The 22,846-nt window shown below is 40.2% G+C and overlaps 1 protein-coding gene across 2 annotated transcripts in view; it reads left to right on the top strand.

Moving 5' to 3' along the window:
- The window catches only part of LOC115213048 (gametogenetin-binding protein 2-like), a 124,909-nt gene that overhangs the window by 70,586 nt on the left and 31,477 nt on the right, over positions 1 to 22,846 (top strand). For both annotated transcript variants that reach the window (XM_029781953.2, XM_036504197.1), the window contains 2 exons: positions 3,503 to 3,696; positions 10,050 to 10,193. In XM_029781953.2, coding sequence (XP_029637813.1) covers positions 3,503 to 3,696; positions 10,050 to 10,193 — 338 coding nt within the window. The remainder of the gene's footprint in view (positions 1 to 3,502; positions 3,697 to 10,049; positions 10,194 to 22,846) is intronic.

Genomic DNA, 22,846 nt, shown 5'->3' with positions numbered 1-22,846 from the left:
TTTAAAAAAATCTTGTTAGTTATTCTATCAGTCTCTTGTTGAACTGCTAAGTTATAGGGATGTAATCATACCAACACTGGTTGTCAAGCAGTGGTGGGGGAAACAAAGACACACACATAGATATATGACAGGCTTCTTGCAGTTTCCATCTACCAAATTTGCTCACAAGGGAATAGTTGGTCTGGGACTGAACCTGGAACAATGTGGTTGGAAAGCTATATATATATATATATATATATATATACTAGCAGTATCGCCCGGCGTTGCTCGGGTTTGTAAGGGAAATAACTATATAAGCATTTTTAGAGATGTAAAGTATAATAGCCATCTCAATATGGTTAACCACAAAGGGGGGGGGTGTTACTGTAGCTTTTCACGTTCTGAGATTTAATAAATTTTTAGAGAGTTACTTCCCTTATATATGCCAAAAATACATTAAAAAATGGGAAAAATTGATGGTAAATTTTTTTTTAAATCGTAGGCTCATCGTAGATGCGTGCTAATACCCAGAATTGCTCGATATGAATCACGACTATAAGATACCCAGTTTTGGTTAAACTGCACTGCAAAATGTGGGAGTAGTTAGGAATCTAAATCGTAGGAGACAGACACACAATCTCACTTTATATATAAAGATATATATATATATATATATATATATATATATATATATATGGTTGGCATATTTGTAGACAACTCACTTGCTATGTATAAATATCAAAAATAGAATCCATTCCTTTCAGTCTGTGGTTTTGATCCTTAGACCCCCACCCCCCATTCTGTGCCACTTCATTCAATAGGTGATTAAATGACTGTATAAAGTACTAGCAGTATTGCCCGGCGTTGCTCGGGTTTGTAAGGGAAATAACTATATAAGCATTTTTAGAGAGTTATAGCCAAAAAATGCATTAAAATGGAAAATAATGATGGTGAATTTTTTTTTAAATCGTTGACTCATCGTAGACATTTTTAGAGAGTTACTTCCCTTATATAATAGCGAAAAATGCATTAAAAATGGGAAAAAATTATGGTAAATTTTTTTTTAAATCGTTGACTCATCGTAGACATTTTTAGAGAGTTACTTCCCTTATATAATAGCGAAAAAATGCATTAAAATGGAAAATAATGATGGTGAATTTTTTTTTAAATCGTAGACTCATCGTAGATGCGCGCTAATACCCAGAAGGGCTCGATATGAATCTCGACTATAAGATACCCGGTTTTGGTTAAACTGCACCGCAAAATGTGGGAGTAGTTAGGAATCTAAATTGTAGGAGACAGACACACAACCTTACTTTTATATATAAAGTATTATTTCTTATTTCTGGTGATTTGCTGTGCTTGAGAAGACTCCTCCATCTCAGCAAAAACGAGATCCTGTCAAGCCTTCTCCCACAACTTATCTTCTAGCACCAGTCTTCTATGGTGCTACTCAGGTGCTGTAAATCAGTGCGCCTCAACAGGTATGCCGCAGCACACTGCTGTGCCACGACATGATGCTGGGAGTGCCACAGTGTAACCTGAATATAATTTTTTCCCATGCCAGTGGTATGTAAAAAGCACCTACTACACTCTCGGAGTGGTTGGTATTAGGAAGGGCATCTAACTGTAGAAACCTTGCCAAATCAGATTGGAGCCTGGTGCAGCCTCTCAGCTTGCCGGTCCTCAGTCAAACTGTCCAGCCCATATCAGCATGTAAAGTGGGTGTTAAATGACTGTGATGATGATGATGATGGTGACTTTTAGTTATATTTTTAGTTCAGGTGTACCACTGAATTTTGGAAGTGAATATAAGTGTACTACAAGTGAAAACAGGTTGTGGAGCACTGATGTAAATAATACCACTTATCCCCTTACACTTCACATTGTATCCCCCCCCCTGCTGTCCCTTACCTCTTCTTTCTACTCCTTGACCCATTCTTAATTGCTTTCCTTTCACTTACCTTCCTCCAAACTGACATTCACTTCATCCACCTCATTCATCATCTCTATTCATCTGTTACACTATTTTCACTCTAGCACACACACCTACTCTCCCCCTTTCTCTATCCCTATTCTCTCTTTTATATTCATCTTGTATTTTGACCTTGCACCTCTCTCTCTCTCTCTCCCCTTTCCAGATAGGGAAGTCATGTATTCACCTCTTCAGCAAGACTCTTGCTCTTCTCCCTCTATCATAGTATTAATATCCCTCAGTTGAGGAGTCTTGTCTTGTGAGCACTTGGTGATCTCACAAGTGCTACTGCTACAACAAAAGCACCCCCGTACACTCTGTGAAGTGGTTGGTATTAGAAATGACATCCAGCTACAGAAACCATGCCGATGTGGACCTTGAAGCTTGGTACAAGCCTCTAGCTTGTCAGTTTATATTAGACTGTCCACCCCATGCTGTCATCGAAAAAGGGACGTTAAATGCTTATGATCATCATGTACAGTGTATTATTTATTTACTTATTTCTCTGCTTTGGACTGTGTCAAATGTACGAAATATAGCAAACACACAATATATGCCGCAACACCGAGATGTTGGTTTAATTTTTGAAAAGCAACCTTTTCCTTGGCCTGTGCTTTGGGAGTCAAATTTGATAAGTTACTTACGTAGATCTATCCATTGCAAATTTTTCTGGGTGCCTTTTCATTTTCCATTTCAGATCAGCTGCAAGCAAATTCAATTCTATAAATGTTTCTCTCAGCCTAGCAGAGTGAGTGAGCTTGCTAGTATCTATCCATATTTAATATTCTGTTTTCCTAGGTCGACAAATCTATGCCGCCTTATACATTCACTTAGTGACTCATTCATCACAACTTTGGAAAATATAGTTAAAAACTATTCTTTGCTGATGAAGTCCAGATAAGACTGGTATATTTAAAATGACTTCTTGTATGAAATGGAAAAATGAAAATATTAGTCATCATATTTATGTCTTTTTTTCCATGGCTTGTATGGGTTAGATGACTCCAAAGGAAGATTGCCAGTAACAAGAGTGTTCATGTTTAGGTTCTGTAATCACACAAACTTTCTGAATTTATATCATTTCACTGTCAGGTAGTCACGCACACTGATGGAATTAGGTTTCAGAACTAGGGGAACACTTAAGTCCTGATGAGGCTGAGATTAGGGTGGCTTAGACCCTTCCTAACTCCACCCCATTTCCATGCTGATCATAACTTCTTGCTGGAATATAACCAGGGCATTAAAAACCTATTAATTCCTGTAGTTTTTTCACTACAGGTTAGTTCTAAATTGATCAGATGTAGGATCAAAGACATTTCAGTCATGACCATCCCATTATTTTTATCTTTCAGATGTATTATGGACTATAATAGTGTCTTTTTTTTTTTTTTAATTGTGATTCAAGAGATAGTCGACTGCTATTTCTAGCATTTGAGAGGTCACATACCATCTCCTAACTGTGTCATATTGTTTGTAGTTTTTTTTTTCTTTCTTTTGTTTTGGTCATTTGAAATTTTTTAAAAAATCTTGTTTTGTTGGTCGTTTCAGATGGTGATACAATTCAGTGATAAATGTGCAGACTGTGAACATGTCTGTGGTGTGAAGCAGCGTGAATTGGAACCTTTTATCCAAAAGTTCAACATTTTGACTAATGAAGAAAAGCGGGTTGCAATGATGGTAACGAGTAAAGGAATACTCCATCTATTATCACAAACAGTTCCTTGTGTCGGATGTCGACGAAGGTAAGTGTCAGGTTTTGCTTTAAAAAAGACAAGGATATAATTCCAATGATAAATATTTGTAATGCCAACATCTTCCAGTCTTTACCAAAGAGAGAAACCTTATACAATATATTGTATCAGTCTTTAGATTATCATCATCATCGTTTAATGTCCGCTTTCCATGTTGGATGGTTTGACTGAGGACTGGCAAGCCAGGAGGCTGCACCAGGCTACAATCTGATCTGGCAAGGTTTCTACAGCTGGATGCTCTTCCTAATGCCAACCACTCCGAGAGTGTAGTGGGTGCTTTCTATGGGAGCCAGTCTGGTGGCACTAGCATTGACCACACTTGTATGGTGCTTATTACGTGCCACCGGCATGGGAGCCAGTCTGGTGGCACTAGCATTGACCATGCTCGTATGGTGCTTATTACGTGCCACCGGCATAGGAGCCAGTCTGGTGGCACTAGCATTGACCATGCTCGTATGGTGCTTATTACGTGCCACCGGCATGGGAGCCAGTCTGGTGGCACTAGCATCGACCATGCTCGTATGGTGCTTTTTATGTGCCACCGGCATGGGAGCCAGCCCAGTGGACTGGCATCGGCCAAGACAGTGATTTCACCTGACTCAACAGGTCTTCTCATGTACAGATTATTGCTCAATGATTGAAGGGTACTATTAAATGGGCCAGTTATGCAACACTGGCATAGGCCATGGCTACGGTCTCATTTGGCTTGCCGGGTCTTCTCGAGCACAGCATATCTCCAAAGGTCTTGGTCACTTGTCGTTGCCTCTGTGAGGCCCAGCGTTCAAAGGTCATGCTTCACCACCTCATTCCAGGTCGTCCTGGGCCTTCTTCTTCCACAGGTTCCCTCCACTATTAGGGTGTGACACTTTTTCATACAGCTGTCCTCATCCATATGTAACACATAACCATACCAGCGCAGTCGTCTTGCACACCACATCTGATGCCTCTTATGTCCAACTTTTCTCTCAGGGCACTTGCACTCTGTCATGTATATACACTGACGTTACACATCCAGTGGAGCATACTAGCTTCATTTCTTGCAAGTTTATGCATGTCCTCAGCAGTCACAGTCCATGTTTCACTGCCTGTAGCATTGTTGTTTGCACATGGGTCATACAGTCTATCTTTCACACTGAACAAGAAGACCTTTGTCACCAGCAGAGGTGGGAGCTCTCTGAACTTTGCCCAGGCTATTTTTATTCTAGCATCCACCCCAGCTACTGACTTGATCACCTAGGTAACAGAAGCTATCATCTACTCCAGTTTTTTCCCCTGGCATATGATGGAAGCTGTTTTCTGAACATTTTCAGTGTTTATTGCCCTTGTGCATCAGCCACACACAAAATCTATTTTCTCAGTTAGCCTTCCTTTGATATTGCTGCACCTCTTATGTGTCCATAGCTTACACTGCATAGATCTTATGGAGTTTCTACCTTCGCCATTTCTACAAATCGAGCAAGGCCATCTACCTGAAGGGATTTGTGATTTGTCTGCCTTTCTACTTACTAATACTTTGGTTTTTGCTAGATTGACTCTAAGGCCCTTCGATTCTAGACTTTGCTTCCACACCTGAAACTTCTCTAGTTCTGATAGTGACTCAGCTATTAGAGCAAGGTCATCAGCATAGAGGAGCTCCCAGGGGCATCCTGTCTTGAATTGCTCTCTTATTGCCTGGAGGGCTATGATGAATAAAATGGGGCTGAGAACTGAGCCTTGGTGGACCCCTATCTGGAATGCTTTACTATATTTGTTGCCAACCTTCACCTTACTGACAGCATCCCTGTACATGAGTTGTACAGCTCTCACTAACCACTCATCTATCCCTAGTTTCTGCATTAACCACCAGGTATGGGATCGGGAGACCTTGTCAAAAGCTTTCTCCATGTCAATGAAACCCAAGTACAGAGGTTTATCTTTGGCTAGGTATTTCTCCTGCAGCTGTCTAATCAGAAAAATAACATCAGTGGTGCTTCTTCCAAACCCAAACTGCATCTTGTCTAAACTCTCTCCCTAATTAGTTGGGCTATGACCCTCTCCATGACTTTCATTACCTAATCCAACAACTTGATACCTCTGTAATTATTTGTGTCTAATGCATCACCTTTACCTTTGTAGCAGCTGACTATGGTACTGCTACACCAGTCATTGGGTGTGATTCCTTCATGTATCACCTGATTGACTATATGGGTGACTAGACTATAGCCTACACTGCCAGATATTTTGAGCATCTCTTCGGTGATTCCTGATGGGCCAGGGGCTTTCCCTGTCTTCATACCCCTTATTATTTTATCTACCATGGTACTGTCAATTTGGATAGCTGGTCCCTCTGTTGAGTCAACATTGAACAGACTCTCTTTCTCCCATTCATTCTCCTCATTTAGCAAACATTCATAGTAGTGTCTCCGAGTCATTTTTCAGATTATTTAAATCAAAAATGATTTACTGCTAACATCTCCAGGACATTTTGATCAGCTTGATCTCTGGTTGTTATTGTGTGTCTTGGAGGTTCTTGGATGTCTCTGTGTTACAAGACTGAATCTAGAGTAAGAAACTGTTAACAGTTAGTGTAGAAATGATAGTTATTCCTGGATATGTGTTAAATACACATCCAGGGTGAAAGCAGCTGATGGTGATGATGATTGGAGATGAAACTGGTCAGAATTTAATGTGCTTGTGCCACATAAAAAGCACTAAGTCCACTCAGCTGAGTGGTTGGTGTTAGGAAGGGCATCCAGCTGTAAAAATCCTGCCAAAATAGTCACAGAAGTCCGGTGGAACATGGATGTCAAACAATGATGATGGTGGTGATTTCAAAAAGATTTTCCTCTCTAGATAATGTCGGTTAAAAATAAAACATATATGCAATTTACCTGAGATAGTTAATCACAGCAGTTACATTCAAACTTACCTGTGTTGAGCAGGAAAGGTTACTAAGTGCACACACATGCAAATGATGAACAAATGATAATCGATACTTATTTCTTTACTACCCACAAGGGGCTAAACACAGAGAGGACAAACAAGGACAGACAAACGGATTAAGTTGATTATGTCGACCCCAGTGCGTATCTGGTACTTACTTTATCGACCCCAAAAGGATGAAAGGCGAAGTCGACCTTGGCGGAATTCGAACTCAGAACATAAAGGCAGACGTAATACAGTTAAGCGTTTCGCCCGGCGTGCTAATGTTTCTGCCAGATAGAAGTGAGAAAATTACAAGGGAAGCTTTTAGGCAAAAAACTGACTGATAAAAACACAAAGTAAAAAAAAACAGGCTACTTTCTTGTAACTAACAGAGCATGACTGGATTATAAGGACTTTTTACTGAATCAGCCAGAAATTGTTTTATTTGTTTTTGGGGTTTTTTTTTTTTTTTAGTCTTTGACTTGGCTTTGTTTCTTGTTTATCATCATCACAGGTAACTAGTTTTTCTTCATCAATGGAAACAAATTGTTCTCGCCTGGCCCCCGTGCCGGTGGCACGTAAAAAGCACCATCCGTCCGTGGCTGTTTGTCAGCTCCGTCTGGCACCTGTGCGGGTGGCACGTAAAAAGCACCCACTACACTCACACGGAGTGGTTGGCGTTAGGAAGGGCATCCAGCCGTAGAAACACTGCCAGATCAGACTGGGCCTGATGCAGCCTTCTGGCTTCACAGACCCCAGTTGAACCGTTCAACCCATGCTAGCATGGAAAGCGGACGCTAAATGATGATGATCCAGTGACTACTCTTGTTCACCTGAGCAGAGTTTAGATCCTATTTGAATTACAGTAACTAATATAACAATAGACCTTCTCTCATGCTTTTTAGATGATGTTTTTACAAGGAAGGAAACAAATAGAAAATTGAAATTATAACAGAGACAAAAAGGATATTAGCAATGTGTTTTTTTTTATATTAAAAGATTTTTTTCCTCTCCCCATATTTTATGATAAATTGTCAGTCTGGTATGATTAAAGAACCCTATAAATTGGCAATGTAAAGAGTGGTGTTTCCTTCACCTTAGGGGCCAAATCGTCCTCAAAATCCACACTACAGTCAGAGAGGTGGTGGTGGCACTTAAATAGATTGTCTGAAAATTAAAGATGCAGTGGTCATGTCTGGAATGCTTTTGATCATAGCCCTGCCAAATCAGAGTTGAAGTGAGGTTTAACAGCAGCAGCAACATGTCGTGGTGTCAAATTTTAGCACAAGGCCGGCAATTTCGGGGGGAGGGGATGATGAGTCAATCACATTGATACCCAGTGTTCAACTGGTACTTATTTTATTAACCCCAAAAGGATGAAAGGCAAAGTTGATGTCAGTGGAATTTGAACTCTGAATGTAAAGAGGGAGGAAATGCTGCTAAGCATTTTGCCTGGCCTGATAACGATTCTACCTGCTTGCAACCGTGTTTCTGTCATGTGACTGCGGCCATGCTGGAGCACTGCCTTTAGTCGAACAAATCGACCCCAGGACTTATTCTATCAGTCTCTTTTGCTGAACTGCTAAGTTTTGGGGATGTAAACACACCAACACCAGTTGACAAGCGCTGGTGGGGGGGACAAACAAACACAGACACAAATACACACACACGATGGGCTTCTTTCAGTTACTGCCTACCAAATCCACTCTCAAGGCTTTGGTCGGCCCGAGGCTATAGTTGAAGACACTTGCCCAAGGTACCATGCAGTGGGACTGAACCCAGAACCATGTGGTTTGGGAAGCAAGCTTCATACCACACTGCCACTCCTCAACATCATCTTCATCATCATCGTTTAGCATCCGTTTTCCATGCTAGCATGGGTTGGACGGTTCTACTGGGGTCTGTGAAGCCAGAAGGCTTCATCAGGCCCAGTCAAATCTGGCAGTGTTTCTACGGCTGGATGCCCTTCCTAACGCCAACCACTGTATCATATAAATACATGTTTTAGAGAGAATATCAAAGTAGTTGTGTATTTGATTTTATGGAATCACTGGTTCATTAATTGATTTGAAATATCTTTTTTTTTTGTCTTTTACTTGTTTGTCATTTGACTGTGACCATGCTGGGGCACCACTTTGAAGGCTTTTGCCTTTTTTTTTTAAAGCCTAGTTCTTATTCTATTGACCTCTTTTTGCAGAACTGCTAAGTTATGGGGACATAAACACACCTACAACATTTGTCAAGTGGTGATGGGGCATACACACACACACACACACACACACATACATACATACATACATGATGGGCTTCTTCCAATTTCCATTTACCAAATCTACTCACAAGACTTTGGTTGGCACAAGGCTGTAGAAGATGCTTGCCCAAGGGACCTCACAGTGGAACTGAACCCAGAAGCATGTGGTTGGAAAGTAAGCTTCTTACCACTCAGCCATGCCTTAGATTGTTTTAATATTACTCTTTACTCTTTTACTTGTTTCAGTCATTTGACTGCGGCCATGCTGGAGCACCGCCTTTAGTCGAGCAAATCGACCCCAGGACTTATTCTTTGTAAGCCCAGTACTTATTCTATCGGTCTCTTTTGCCGAACTGCTAAGTGACGGGGACATAAACACACCAGCATCGGTTGTCAAGCAATGCTAGGGGGACAAACACAGACACACAAACATACACACACACACATATATATATACATACATATATACGACGGGCTTCTTTCAGTTTCCGTCTACCAAATCCACTCACAAGGCTTTGGTTGGCCCGGGGCTATAGTAGAAGACACTTGCCCAAGATGCCACGCAGTGGGACTGAACCCGGAACCATGTGGTTGGTAAGCAAGCTACTTACCACACAGCCACTCCTGCGCCTATATTGCGTATAAAGTCCAATTGAATGGCAGCTTTATTGGGTCTCAGTTGTCTCAATCCTTCTTCTGAAATTATCTTGTTTTCTAAATTCACTAAACATAATCCTATTTAATTTTGCAATGAAAGGATTTGGGGAACATAAACAGAAGCAAAAATACTAAAGTAGCAATCCTTGTCAGTTCGAATTCTCTGTTGGGAATCTTATCTGTTCTGATACAGCTTAGCTTTGATATCCTCATACTTAGTCATAAACACTTTATGCTACAAATTAAAAGTCAATAAAGAAACCCTTACAATGTTATGAAAGCTGCTGGAAATAGCAGCCAAATCTCACTCGTACCATAATACTATTTTAAAAGGGATGGACTCATTATTGGGTAATGTAGTCCTAGACTACCTTTGCCTAAAAGAATGTAATGGCTTCGGCTTGAATAGTTTTCATTAAAAGTCTGCTTGATCAGGACTTACTGGGGCTAACTAGCTGCAAATAAATGTGATAAAATCTCTGTTAATATTCAAACTACTGATGATGGAACTTTGTTTTACTTTTTCTTTCAGTGTTGAACGGTTATTTAATCAGCTTGTCCAATTCCAGCACCCAGCTCTAGAGCCACTTATTATCACAGACGATGGTGTGTTGTCTGTTAAATCTGAGTACCTCTGTGATCCTAAAGCCTTGTATATTTTATTTTACATTCATGGGTAAGTGTTTTCTTATTTATTTATTTCTGATTTAAAATAATTAATATCTATGGGTTAGCCTCATGGAGGCAAAGTGGCTGAATTCCTTCTGACTGTTGAGCCTCACGGAAGCAAAGTGGCTGAGTTCCTTCCGACTGTTGAGCCTCACGGAGGCTAAGTGACTGTGTTCCTTCTGACTGTTGAGCCTCACGGAGGCTAAGTGACTGTGTTCCTTCTGACTGTTGAGCCTCACGGAGGCAAAGTGGCTGTGTTCTTTCCGACTGTTGAGCCTCACAGAGGCAAAGTGGTTGTGTTCCTTCCGACTGTTGAGCCTCACGGAGGCAAAGTGGCTGTGTTCCTTCCGACTGTTGAGCATCACTGAGGCAAAGTGGCTGTGTTCCTTCCGACTGTTGAGCATCATGGAGGCAAAGTGGCTGTGTTCCTTCCGACTGTTGAGCCTCACAGAGGCAAAGTGGCTGTGTTCCTTCCGACTGTTGAGCCTCACGGAGGCAAAGTGGCTGTGTTCCTTCCGACTGTTGAGCCTCACGGAGGCAAAGTGGTTGTGTTCCTTCCGACTGTTGAGCCTCACGGAGGCAAAGTGGCTGAGTTCCTTTCGACTGTTGAGCCTCACGGAGGCAAAGTGGCTGAGTTCCTTTCGAGTATTGGGCCTCACATAGGCAATGACCAAGACCTTTCGCATTATGTTGTTCTTCAGAAGAAGACCCATCAAGCCGAGCAAAATCGCAGTTGTGGCAGATACCGGTGTCATGCAAATGGCACCCGTGTCGGTGGCACATAAAAGCACTCCATTATACTCCCGGAGTAGTTGGCGTTAGGATGGGCATCCAGCTGTAGAAAACCGTGCCAAATCAGATTGGAGTCTGGTGCAGGCTTCCAGCTTACAAACCCTGGTCAAACCGTCCAACCCAACAGACTTTAAATGATGATGATAATGAGGAGGAGGAGTTGTAGCAATCTGAATGAGTGGTTAGGTTAAATGAAGACAACCAACTGGCAGATTGTCAGATGATACAAAGTGATTGACAAATAGGGGATATTTTGCAGGTGAACTAAGTATACTAGCTATACTGTCTTATTGGCTTCTGTTGACTGTGGCCATGCTGGGGCATGATTGCTGTATCAAAATAGACTTTTTATAACTGAATTCTTAAACTAGATGAACAAACATATCTGGCCTTGTATAAGCAATTTTAGATTATGGTATGAAAATCTTTTTTCTTATAACTGTGGATTTATTTATATATGTTAGATGATGGTGATTGTACTTTCTCTGGCAAATATAGTAAATAATATTTCTGCAAACTGCTATAAAATCATTGGCCCAAAATATTCTCTGTAATTAATGTTTCTGCTGAATTTATATGTGGTAAGACGCTTGCTTACCAGCCACATGGTTCTGGGTTCAGTCCCACTGCGTGCCACCTTGGGCAAGTGTCTCCTGCTATAGCCTCGGGCTGACCAAAGCCTGCCTTGTGAGTGGATTTGGTAGGCAGAAACTGAAAGAAGCCCGTCATATATATATATATGTGTGTTTGTCCCTCCAACATTGCTTGGCAACTGATGTTGGTGTGTTTGCATTCCTGTAACTTAGCAGTTCAGCAAAAGAGACCAATAGAAAAAGTACAAGGCTTACAAAGAATAAGTCCTGGGGGCGAATTGCTTGACTAAAGGTGGTGCCCCAGCATGGCCTTTAGTCAAATGGCTCAAACAAGTAAAAGAATTATATATATATTATATATATATATATATAATATATATATATATATATATATATATATATATATATATATATATATATACACACATATTGCTTTGTCTTTAACCCTTTAGTGTTCAGATTACTCTGTTAAATGTAATGCTTTTTTTTATTAAAATTGTTTTTAATTAATCCTGCATTATCTTATAACTTTTGAGGTTTCAGTGATGTGATTGTTTATTTTTAGAATGTCAGTGTAGATTAGGTGTGAGAGGCCAGATATCGCAGGTTTGAATATAAAACATAGAATATTTGGGCGGATATGGCCAGTTTAAACACTAAAGGGTTAAATATATTCAAAATAACTTGTTTCAAGATATAAAGAACAAAAGAACTGAAGCAAAACTAAGTCAGTCACAAGGCTTATCTGTCATTTCATGCTATTGTCTTTTTGTGTGTTTTTTTTCCTGTTACCTTTATTTAGATAAACTTAGTTATCAGGCAGGACTATCTGTTAAGCTGCCTGCAGCACATTAAGCTTGTGAGTCTATTGATTAGGAGCTGGTTACAAAAAGAAAAAAAAAAAAAATTAGAAGGGTAGTAGAGTTCATCTGTCATGTTAGAGGAGTGTTTCTCAACCAGGGTTCCACAGAAGGTTCCTAGGGGTTCTGTGAGAAAGAGTGAAATAAGCTAACAACTATTTCATGATCGTAATATTATTATACATGCACAACATATTATTGGTTATTGTAATATGACATCATCCTATCTAACATATTATCAAAAAAATATAACAACCATATATATATCATCATCATCATCGTTTAACGTCTGTTTTCCATGCTAGCATGGGTTAGATGATTTGACTGAGGTCTGGAGACTCAGCAGCTGCACCAGGCTCCAATCTGATCTGGCAATGTTTCTACAGCTGGATGCCCTTCCTAACGCCAACCACTCCGAGAATGTAGTGGGTGCTTTTTATGTGCCACCGGCACAGGATCCAGTCAGGTGGGCCTGGCATTGATCACATCCAGATAGTTCTTTTTACATGCCACTAGCATGGGAGCCAGTCAGGGGGCACTGGCATATATATATATCTGACGAAGCCTTCCAGCTTCACAGACCCCAGTTGACCCATCCAACCCATGCTAGCATGGAAAGCGGACGCTAAACGATGATGATGATGATGATATGATATTTACAATGTGAACTGCAATGAAAAAATATGAGAAAGGAGTGGCTATGTGGTAAGTAGCTTGCTAACCAACCACACGGTTGCGGGTTCAGTCCCACTGCGTGGCATCTTGGGCAAGTTTCTTCTGCTATAGCCCCGGGCCGACCAATGCCTTGTGAGTGGATTTGGTAGACGGAAACTGAAAGAAGCCTGTCGTATATATGTATATATATATATATATATATATATATATATATGTTTGTGTGTGTCCCCCTAGCATTGTTTGATAACCGATGCTGGTGTGTTTACGTCCCCGTCACTTAGCGGTTCGGCAAAAGAGACCAATAGAATAAGTACTGGGTTTACAAAGAATAAGTCCTGGGGTCGATTTGCTCGACTAAAGGCGGTGCTCCAGCATGGCCGCAGTCAAATGACTGAAACAAGTAAAAGAGTAAGAGTATATGGTTCCTTGAGACATGTAATCTATTTTAAGGGTTATGCAAGGGTAAAAATGTTGAGAAACACTGCATTGGAGGAATAAAAATGCTGTCACCTGGTCCTTGGGTACCATCAGTAAATGTCCACCCTGTTGCAAGCATTCACAGCAGGTTTCCAATTTGAAGATAAGCCAACAGACCTGGTTTCTTCCTTTGTTTTCTCTGCCTCTCTCAACACAAGCACTCCATTCTAGAAATGTCAGGATTTAATTATCACTTTCATTATTGCCGTTGCCGCATGTTCCATTTTTATCTTTTACTTATTTCAGTCATTAGGTTGCGACCATGCTGGGGCACCACCTTGAACTTTTAGTCAAATGAATTGACCCTGGTACTTTAGTTTTTACACACACACACACAACCACACACACACACAAACGCACGCACGTACACACATTCTGTCTGCCTGCTTGTCTATGATTTCCTTCTCTGAGCAAACTTCTGTTGAGTGGGTGAGAAATGTTCTATTTACAACTCAATCTAATATTGATCTCTCCCTTTACTCTTTTACTTGTTTCAGTTGAAAAGGTCTTGTCTTGTGGTGACCTCATTGCTGTTGGTGCCACATAGAAAGCATCCAGTACATTCTGTAAAGTGGTAGACATTAGGAAGGACATGCAGCCTCGGCTTGTTAGCTCTCGTTGAGCTGTCCAACCCAAGCCAGCATGGAAAAACAGACATTAAATCAAAATGATTATTACTGTGTGCGCTTTGGGTGTCTACCAGTCCTCTTATTAGCTTAAATGAACATTACTGTCATACAAAAATAAAAAAAAAAAAAAAATAATAATAATAATAATAATAATAATAATAATAATAATATTGGAAATTGTAGTTGTGATACCTGTGCCGGTGGCACGTTAAAAGCACCATCCGTACGTGGCCGATGCCAGCATCGCCTTGACTGGCTTCCGTGCTGGTGGCACGTAAAAAGCAACAACCGATCATGGCCGTTGCCAGCCTCCTCTGGCACCTAAAAAGCATCATCCGTACGTGGCCGATGCCAGCGCCACCTTGACTGGCTTCCATGCTGGTGGCACGTAAAAAGCAACAACCGATCATGCCAGCCTCCTCTGGCACCTGTGCCGGTGGCACCTAAAAAGCACCGTCCGTACGTGGCCGATGCCAGTGCCGCCTTGACTGGCTTCCGTGCTGGTGGCACATAAAAAGCAACAACCGATCGTGGCCGTTGCCAGCCTCCTCTGACACCTGTGCCGGTGGCATGTAAAAAGCACCCACTACACTCACGGAGTGGTTGGCGTTAGGAAGGGCATCCAGCCGTAGAAACACTGCCAGATCAGACTGGAGCCTAAACAGCCTCCTGGCTTCCCAGACCCCGGTCAAACCATCCAGCCCATGCTAGCATGGAAAACGGACGTTAAATGAATAATAATAATAATAATTGGTAGAATATATTAAATGATGGGTTTCTACCTTGATACACTGAAAGATGAGATCATCACAGCTGGGGCTTCTGATCATAGGCTAACTTAATGAGAGCTTAGAGATAAATGGCAGCAACACACACACTCTCTCTCTATCGCTCTCATTTTCTTTTCATCATCATCATTTAGCGTTCGTTTTCCATGCTAGCATGGGTTGGACAGTTCAACTGGGGTCTGTGAAGCCGGAAGGCTTCATCAGGCCCAGTCAGATCTGGCAGTGTTTCTACGGCTGGATGCCCTTCCTAACGCTAACCACTCCGTGAGTGTAGTGGGTGCTTTTTACGTGCTACCTGCACAGGTGCCAGACGAGGCTGGCAAACGGCCATGAACGGATGGTGCTTTTACGTGCCACCGGCACGGGGGTCAGGCGAGGCTGGCAACGGACACGAGCGGATGGTGCTTTTACGTGCCACCAGCACGGGGGCCAGTTGAGGCTGGCAGCGGACACGAACGGATGGTGCTTTTACGTGCCACCGGCACGGAGGCCAGACGGGGCGGCGCCGACAACGATCGGATGGTTCGCTTAATTTTCTTTTTTAACTTGTCGATTTAAAATACCTCGTCCCATTAGCATAAGCTAGAGTGTAATAGAACGAGTTCCTAAATAGATGTTAATTTATGGTGGTTGGGTTAGAGAGTGAAATCACATACAAATGTCGATGAAACTCTTCTTAATATCCTGAAGCTGTACCAAGTAACAATACAACATTGATATTGGACAATCTAGTTAAACAAGAAAAACTTGCTGACCTTCATAAAAAAAGCAACATCTTGCCAGTTAGGGATTGCAGGTCACTAGTTTTGTATGATTTGCTATTTATCATATCGGAACTTGTTTTATTGTGTATTTATCTCTAGTGTTATATAAGATCTGGGTGTGGGATATAGTGGCACTGATTGCAAAACCGTTGGAAACTTGTATTTTTTAACCCTTTTAGTGTTCGCATTATTCTGCCAAAATTAATCCTTTTTCATCCACATTGTTTCGAACTAATCAGGCATTATCTTGTAGTTTTGAGATTCCGATGAGGTAGCTGTTACTTTTTAAAATGATATTGTAGGGTTGGTGTGAGAGACCAGATCTGGCCAGTTTGAACATAAAACAGGCAGAATACTTTTGGCTGGATATGGCTGGTTTAAATGCTAAAGGGTTAATGTAGCGTAACAAAAACTTCAGAAGTGTGATCCGCTAGAAGCAGCAGTCAGATGCCCTTCAGATTATGTACTACCATTGTATTGGAGGGATTTTTGGATAATGTAGTCTTAGTTATATATAGTTGGATTAAACAAAGAATGCAATTACTATAGCTTGGTCATGTGTGTGTGTGTGATCAGGTCTAACCTGGGGTTAAACAATATCAGCAATGTGTCTCATTGTGTATGATAGTAAAAGAAAAGTTTGTTGCTATATTTAGCGAGTCAAAGAACTATGTAGATGTTTCATTATTGGTTATGTTAATGATATTAAGTCTGTGATGGAGAAAGGCCAAGATAGACTACCAATAGATTCTTGATACTGAAGATGAGGGAGACATGGGAAAAGGTGGTGAAGCATAATCTTCAAACTTTGGGCCTCAAAGAAGCAATGACTACTGACCGAGACCTTTGGTGATACGCTGTGTTTGAGAAGATCCATCAAGCCATGTGAAATCACAGTCGTGACGCATACTGGTGTCACACAAATGGCACCTGTGCCGGTGGAACGTAAAATCATCCATTACACTTTCAGAGTGGTTGGCATTAGGAAGAGCATCCAGCCTTAGAAACCATGCCATGTGAGACTGGATTCTGGTGCAGCTCCTCAGCTTACCAGACCTGATCAAACTGTCCAACTCATGCCAGCATGGACAATGGATGTTAAATGATGATGATGATAATGATGATGATTGTCTTTGGGTCAGTCCCACTGTGTGGCACCTTGGATAAGTGTCTTGTACTATAACTCCAGGTCAACTAAGGCCTTGTGAGTGGAAACTGAAAGAAGCCTATCATGTATGTATGTGTGCATGTAACAGTCTCCTTGCTTTGACTTCATGTGATAGTTGTAAAAGACTGTTACAATCATGTAAGTTGTGTCCTTTGTTCCCAATCTTCCATGAAAACATGTCCGGTCATGGGGAAATATTACTTTACACTTGGAAGCAGGTAAGGGTTGGCAACAGGAAGGGCATCTGGCAGCAAATAATCTGTCTCAACAAACTCCATCAGATCCTTGCAAGCATAGGATGTTAAATGATGTGGAGTGTATCTTTGCTAAGAACAAAATGAATCTTTAATATTGCAATGTAACTTGTATTAAAATCACTTTAGTTTTAAAGCTCCAGCTGTGTGTGTGTGTGTGTGTGTGTGTGTTACAGGAGGTTTCACATTTGGATGTTGGCTTCTCACCTCTGCTTTATGTAGTTCAGCACTTATTACCTCGGCCTTAGCAAAAGCAGAGGTATTGTTTTCAGTCCTGTTTGTTTGTCTGTCCGTGGACAAGATATCTCAAGAACCGCTGGATGGATTCGGATGAAACTTTGAGGGATGTTTGGCTTCATGACTGGCACAAACTGATTAGATTTTAGGATCGATCGGTACCATACAAGGATTCTGAATTATTTTTCCTGTTTTTCTTTCACTTAAGTCTTGAGAGTGGTCAGGTTCATTTTTAGTATTCTCACTTGTGGGAGCAGTTGAGTTTATTTCAGATATTCTCATTTTAAAAATCATCTCTGACTAATCGTTGAGAGGACGTTAGTGTTGCCTTGGCAGAGGTTTGCACTCTCTGAATACTCTTGTTGGTTTTGAGTTCAACCTTAACTTCTGTCCTGGTAATATAGATGTGTATTTGAAAGGCGACGAGTTGGCAGAATCGTTAGCACGCCAGGCGAAATGCTTAGCGGTATTTCGTCTGCCACTACGTTCTGAGTTCAAATTCCGCCGAGGTCGACTTTGCCTTTCATCCTTTCAGGGTCGATTAAATAAGTACCAGTTACGCACCAGTGTAATCCCGTTCTCTGTCCTTGTTTGTCCCCTCTATGTTTAGCCCCTTGTGAGCAATAAAGAATTAAATATAGATGTGTGTTTGACAATAGATTGATTCAGTCAGTTAAGCTTGACAAAAAGTAGCATAGTGTTTATAAATTTCTGAAAGTTTGTTCTTATGTAGGCAATGCTTGTTATTTTCCTCTCATATCTCTGATGTAAATTGATAGAGAATTTAGTTATTCTATTTCAGTTAAAACAACCATGTAAAAATTTTTAAAATTTCATAATTGGTTACCATATTTGCTTATGTTTGTGTGTTTGTAAATGGGTCTTTGTTGTAATTTATGATGAGTATTCCAAGTGTTCAGTCCCTGGCACCATCTACACATGATGTTCTAGGAACAGTGCCTGAGTGTTGTACAGACACTTGTGTCCACAATATATATTCCTTGAGCAGAATTGGACAATGTTGGTGTCTCTTTCTTTGGATTACAGGCATGGTATTCCTGTGATCTCTTCTAAATAGTTTTCATCGATCTATTTCATACACAAAACTCAGAGCAACTCAAGGCTGTACTAAAAACTATTTCTTATACAATGTTTGTACCTGGATCATATTAATTGCAAAATGAACTTCTGAAACCATTCAGTCATGCTCACACATACACACACACACACACACACACACACACATACACGTGTGTGTGCACACTGGCAATAGAAACCTCTTAAAAATGTAGCCACACCTTAAGTGTGCAAAGCCACTGATATCACTGACTGTTCCAAAAAGACAAGTGATTTATGTCCTGGTGAACTTTCTAGAAGTGATTTTCTTAATTGTAAAAATATTAAAAAAAAATTTCATGCTCTATCATTGGGTTCCAACCTTGTACCGTTGAGAGAGTGGCGGGGAGAGCGGTATAGTTAATATTGAATGTTGTGATTGAGTTTTTTTCACAGTCTACATTCCTTACTTTCTGACCTGGCATATATATATATCTCACATACTTCTTAGAAATATACTTCCTTATTTAATGAAAGTTGCAAGTTGGCACTTGTCAGCACACTGAATGAAATGCTTAATGGTATTTCGTCTGCCTCTACGTTTTGAGTTCAAATTCCGCCGAGGTCGACTTTGCCTTTCATCCTTTCAGGGTCGATAAATTAAGTACCAGTTATGCACTGGGATCGATACAGTTGAGCACTTGGGTTAATACGACTGACTTAACCCTTTAGTATTTAAACCGGCCATATCCGGCCAAAATATTTAATCTGTTTTATGTTCAAACAAACCAGATCCAGGCTCTCACACCTATCCTACAATGTTATTCTACATTAAGTAATTACACCATAAAGATCTTGAAGATATGAGAAAATGCATGATTAATTCAAATCAATGAGAATCATGTTTGATAGAATAATCTGAACACTAAAGGGTTAAGTACTCTTGGGTAAGAGAATAAAATCTGCACCCCTCTGCCAAGCCAGTGTAGCAGAGTATGGTCTCTTCAAAGAGTACGATCTCTTTGTGGGGAGACAGAACATGCTGAGGCCTTTGCTCTGCAGTGGACTGATCATTGGCAGTTCAGTTCAATTCAATAAAATTATAGACAGGAGCTTCAAACAGCTACCAAATCACCCTCAAATCACTCCCTACCCATATTAAAAATAATTATACTGTTGTCTTGGTGTAATTAGGCCAGTATTGGGTAATATTGTCCCAGTTAAGTTATACAAATAAAAAGTGAGAAAGTCATGGCTGGAATGCCTTTGAATATAAGTCTACTTACACAGGGCTGACCTTGGGCTAGAAGATGACAAATCAATTTGTAACACTTTTAGATTTATATAGCTGTACTCACATAGACACATGTAATGCATGTGTGTATATGCAGTAGAATTGATTTTTAATTATTAAATCGCAAATATAACAATCTTTCCTGTTTTATATTTAAGAGCTGAGGAATTATTTACATTTGAAGGATATTTGTCCTCCTCTTGTTTGTTGTTAACAGAACGTTTCGGCTGATATACCCTCCAGCCTTCATCAGGTGTCTTGGGGAAATTTTGAACCTGGGTTCTCATTCCTAAAGTATTTTTCGATGTTGTTGTTGTTATTATTATTATTATTATTATTATTATTATTATTATTATTCAGGTCACTGCCTGGAATCGAACTTGACATCTTGGAGTTAGTAGCCCGTGCTCTACTAACCCCAAGATTCTAAGTTCAATTCCAGGCAGTGACCTGAATAATAATAATAATAATAATAATAATAATAATATCGGAAAATACCTTAGGAATGAGAACTCAGGTTCGAAATTTCCACAAGACACCTGATGAAGGCTGGAGGGTTATCAGCCGAAACGTTGTGTTGAACAAACAAAATTAGGACAAATATCCGTCAAATGTAAATAATGTATAACAATCTTTTACTAAATTTATTAACTTAACCCAAAACAGAGTTTTAATGTTGAAGCTTAGTTACTAGCCTTCATTTGATTTGGTTTAGTTCAGTGTAGCTAACATTAGATTTTTTTTGACAGAGTACAGGGATTCATGTATTGTTGTTTAGCCAGAAATCAACCATGACCCAGCAGACCTCTGATCAATAGTTTTCTGGCTACAGTCACTTTATATATTTTCACACATACTGTATCTGTGAGCACATTAACCAATGTATCCTTCCATTTTTAGAAAGTAGGATGTGTGTTATTTTATAAGAGACTTTAACTGCTATTTTTAGTAGGTTTAATGACTCTTTCATTGGCTCATACTTACGACAATTGTATTTGTGTTTGTGCACTTTGAATAATTTTAGGTGTGGTTGAACTTTCTGCTATTATTGACTGTGTGTGTATTTATAGATGTCCTAGATCCATGTATATTATGTTAATATGTTAATTTGTCTCTTGTTGTTCCTGCCTATCTGGATTGGGCGGTTTAAAAAGAAAAAACTAGGTGAGGATAGTGATTAAACGGAATTCATGTTATAGAAAATTTGGTGGTGGTTGTGGAAACACTGAAGCATTGTTGGGACGAAAGAGATTGGAGAGTGACTCTATGTGGGTTATGGTTTAAGAATAAGACAGACTTACAAAGCTTGACAATGCCATTTGCTACATCAGTGTTTCATTTTTATCTCTGTCATCAGAAAGAACATTGCAAAAAAAGCTACTATGCAATCTTTCAAACTGCTGAACCATCTCCAATAAAGGCAAGCCACATTTTGATTAATGTAATCCTAGAGGCGCTCTTTCCGAGCACAAGATGGGATGGTTATGGATGGAAAGGTTTTGATCATTAGTCTATTCAATCAAGCTTCACCCTGGCTCTAAACAGCAAGCGATTACAATATTTTTTTGTGAAGGAATACATGTCTGGTTGGGGTGAAGGTTTAAAAAAAATGGAAACATAAGGATTTGTTTGAGGTTGTTTGAAGTATTTTTAATTGGATAAAAAAGAAATGTCTGTGGCATGTTATGAATTTAAGGTAAAATATCATCTTGAAGGTTTGTAAAGTGTTGAAACTGATTAGAATTGGTTGGGAATGAAACAGGGTGAATATCTCTGTAACCCTTTTGTTACTGTATTTATTTTGAGATGTTCTGTGTTTCTTTCAATTACTTTAAGTATAACAAAGGATTTAGTAAAATAACTTAGTTATCATTAAGCTAGTGTTAGGGACATAAATTGCGACTAAGGTTTGATGGAAGATTTTAATTCAAAACTTATGAAAACAAAACACTTGTACTCAGAGCCAGAGCCGGTTTCAGCCGGGTTGGTAACGAAAGGGTTAAACAGTTTCATCTGATATAAAAACTGAGATTATTGTTTCTATTGGTTGGTTTCTGTGCAAAGACCAAGCTGTTACTTCCTCGCATTTCAAATGTCACTGAGGTTAGACACTACAATGAACAGGTTCATAGAATTTAACTAATAAACACACATAACGCCCGGTCTGGGAATCGAAACCGCGATCCTACGACCGCGAGTCTGCTGCCCTAACCACTGGGCCATTGCGCCTCCATTTAGCGAAAACACCTAAAAGCTCCACGAGGCTCCGGCAGGGATGGTGTTGATCCCTGCTGTACTCTTTCGCCACAACTTTCTCTCACTCTTACTTCCTGTTTCTGTTGTACCTGTATTTCAAAGGGCCAGCCTTGTCACTCTCTGTGTCACGCTGAATATCCCCGAGAACTACGTTAAGGGTACAGCTGTCTGTGGAGTGCTCAGCCACTTACACATTAATTTCACGAGCAGGCTGTTCCGTTGATTGGATCAACCGGAACCCTCATCGTCGTAACCGACGGAGCGCTTCCACATGTGCTTCCACAGAATTTAACTGAGGCAAGATGTTTTTCATCAAAGAAGTGCCAAAACTTTAAAATGGAAACGATCATCGTACACCAGTTGTCTATGTTCTCCTGTATTAGACAGGTCTTCTCCACTGTTTCGCTGCTTGTTGCAGCCCCATGTTCTCTCTTTCATCAAGTTCAACATCATGAAGTCGACCTTAACCATTTTTTTTTTTTGCCTTAACCCTTTAGTGTTCAGATTATTCTATCAAACATAATGCTTATTGATTCACATTGATTTGAATTAATTATGCATTATCTCATATCTTCAAGATCTTGATGGTGTAATTACTTAACGTAGTATAACATTGTAGGGCAGGTGTGAGAGCCTGGATCTGGTCAGTTTGAGCATAAAACAGATTAAATATTTTGGCCGGATATGGCCGGTTTAAATACTAAAGGGTTAAGCATGGTTCCTTCCATTTGGATTGCTTGGCACATCCTTACTCAGCTATCATCCTCTATACATGTCCTAATGACCATACCAGCACAGTCTTTTCTTGTACTCGTAT

This window comes from Octopus sinensis, linkage group LG6 (genome assembly GCF_006345805.1).
Source record: "Octopus sinensis linkage group LG6, ASM634580v1, whole genome shotgun sequence".
NCBI lineage: Eukaryota > Metazoa > Mollusca > Cephalopoda > Octopoda > Octopodidae > Octopus > Octopus sinensis.
The sequence above is the reverse complement of the archived record's forward strand: the minus strand, read 5'-3'. Positions and strand labels throughout refer to the sequence as shown.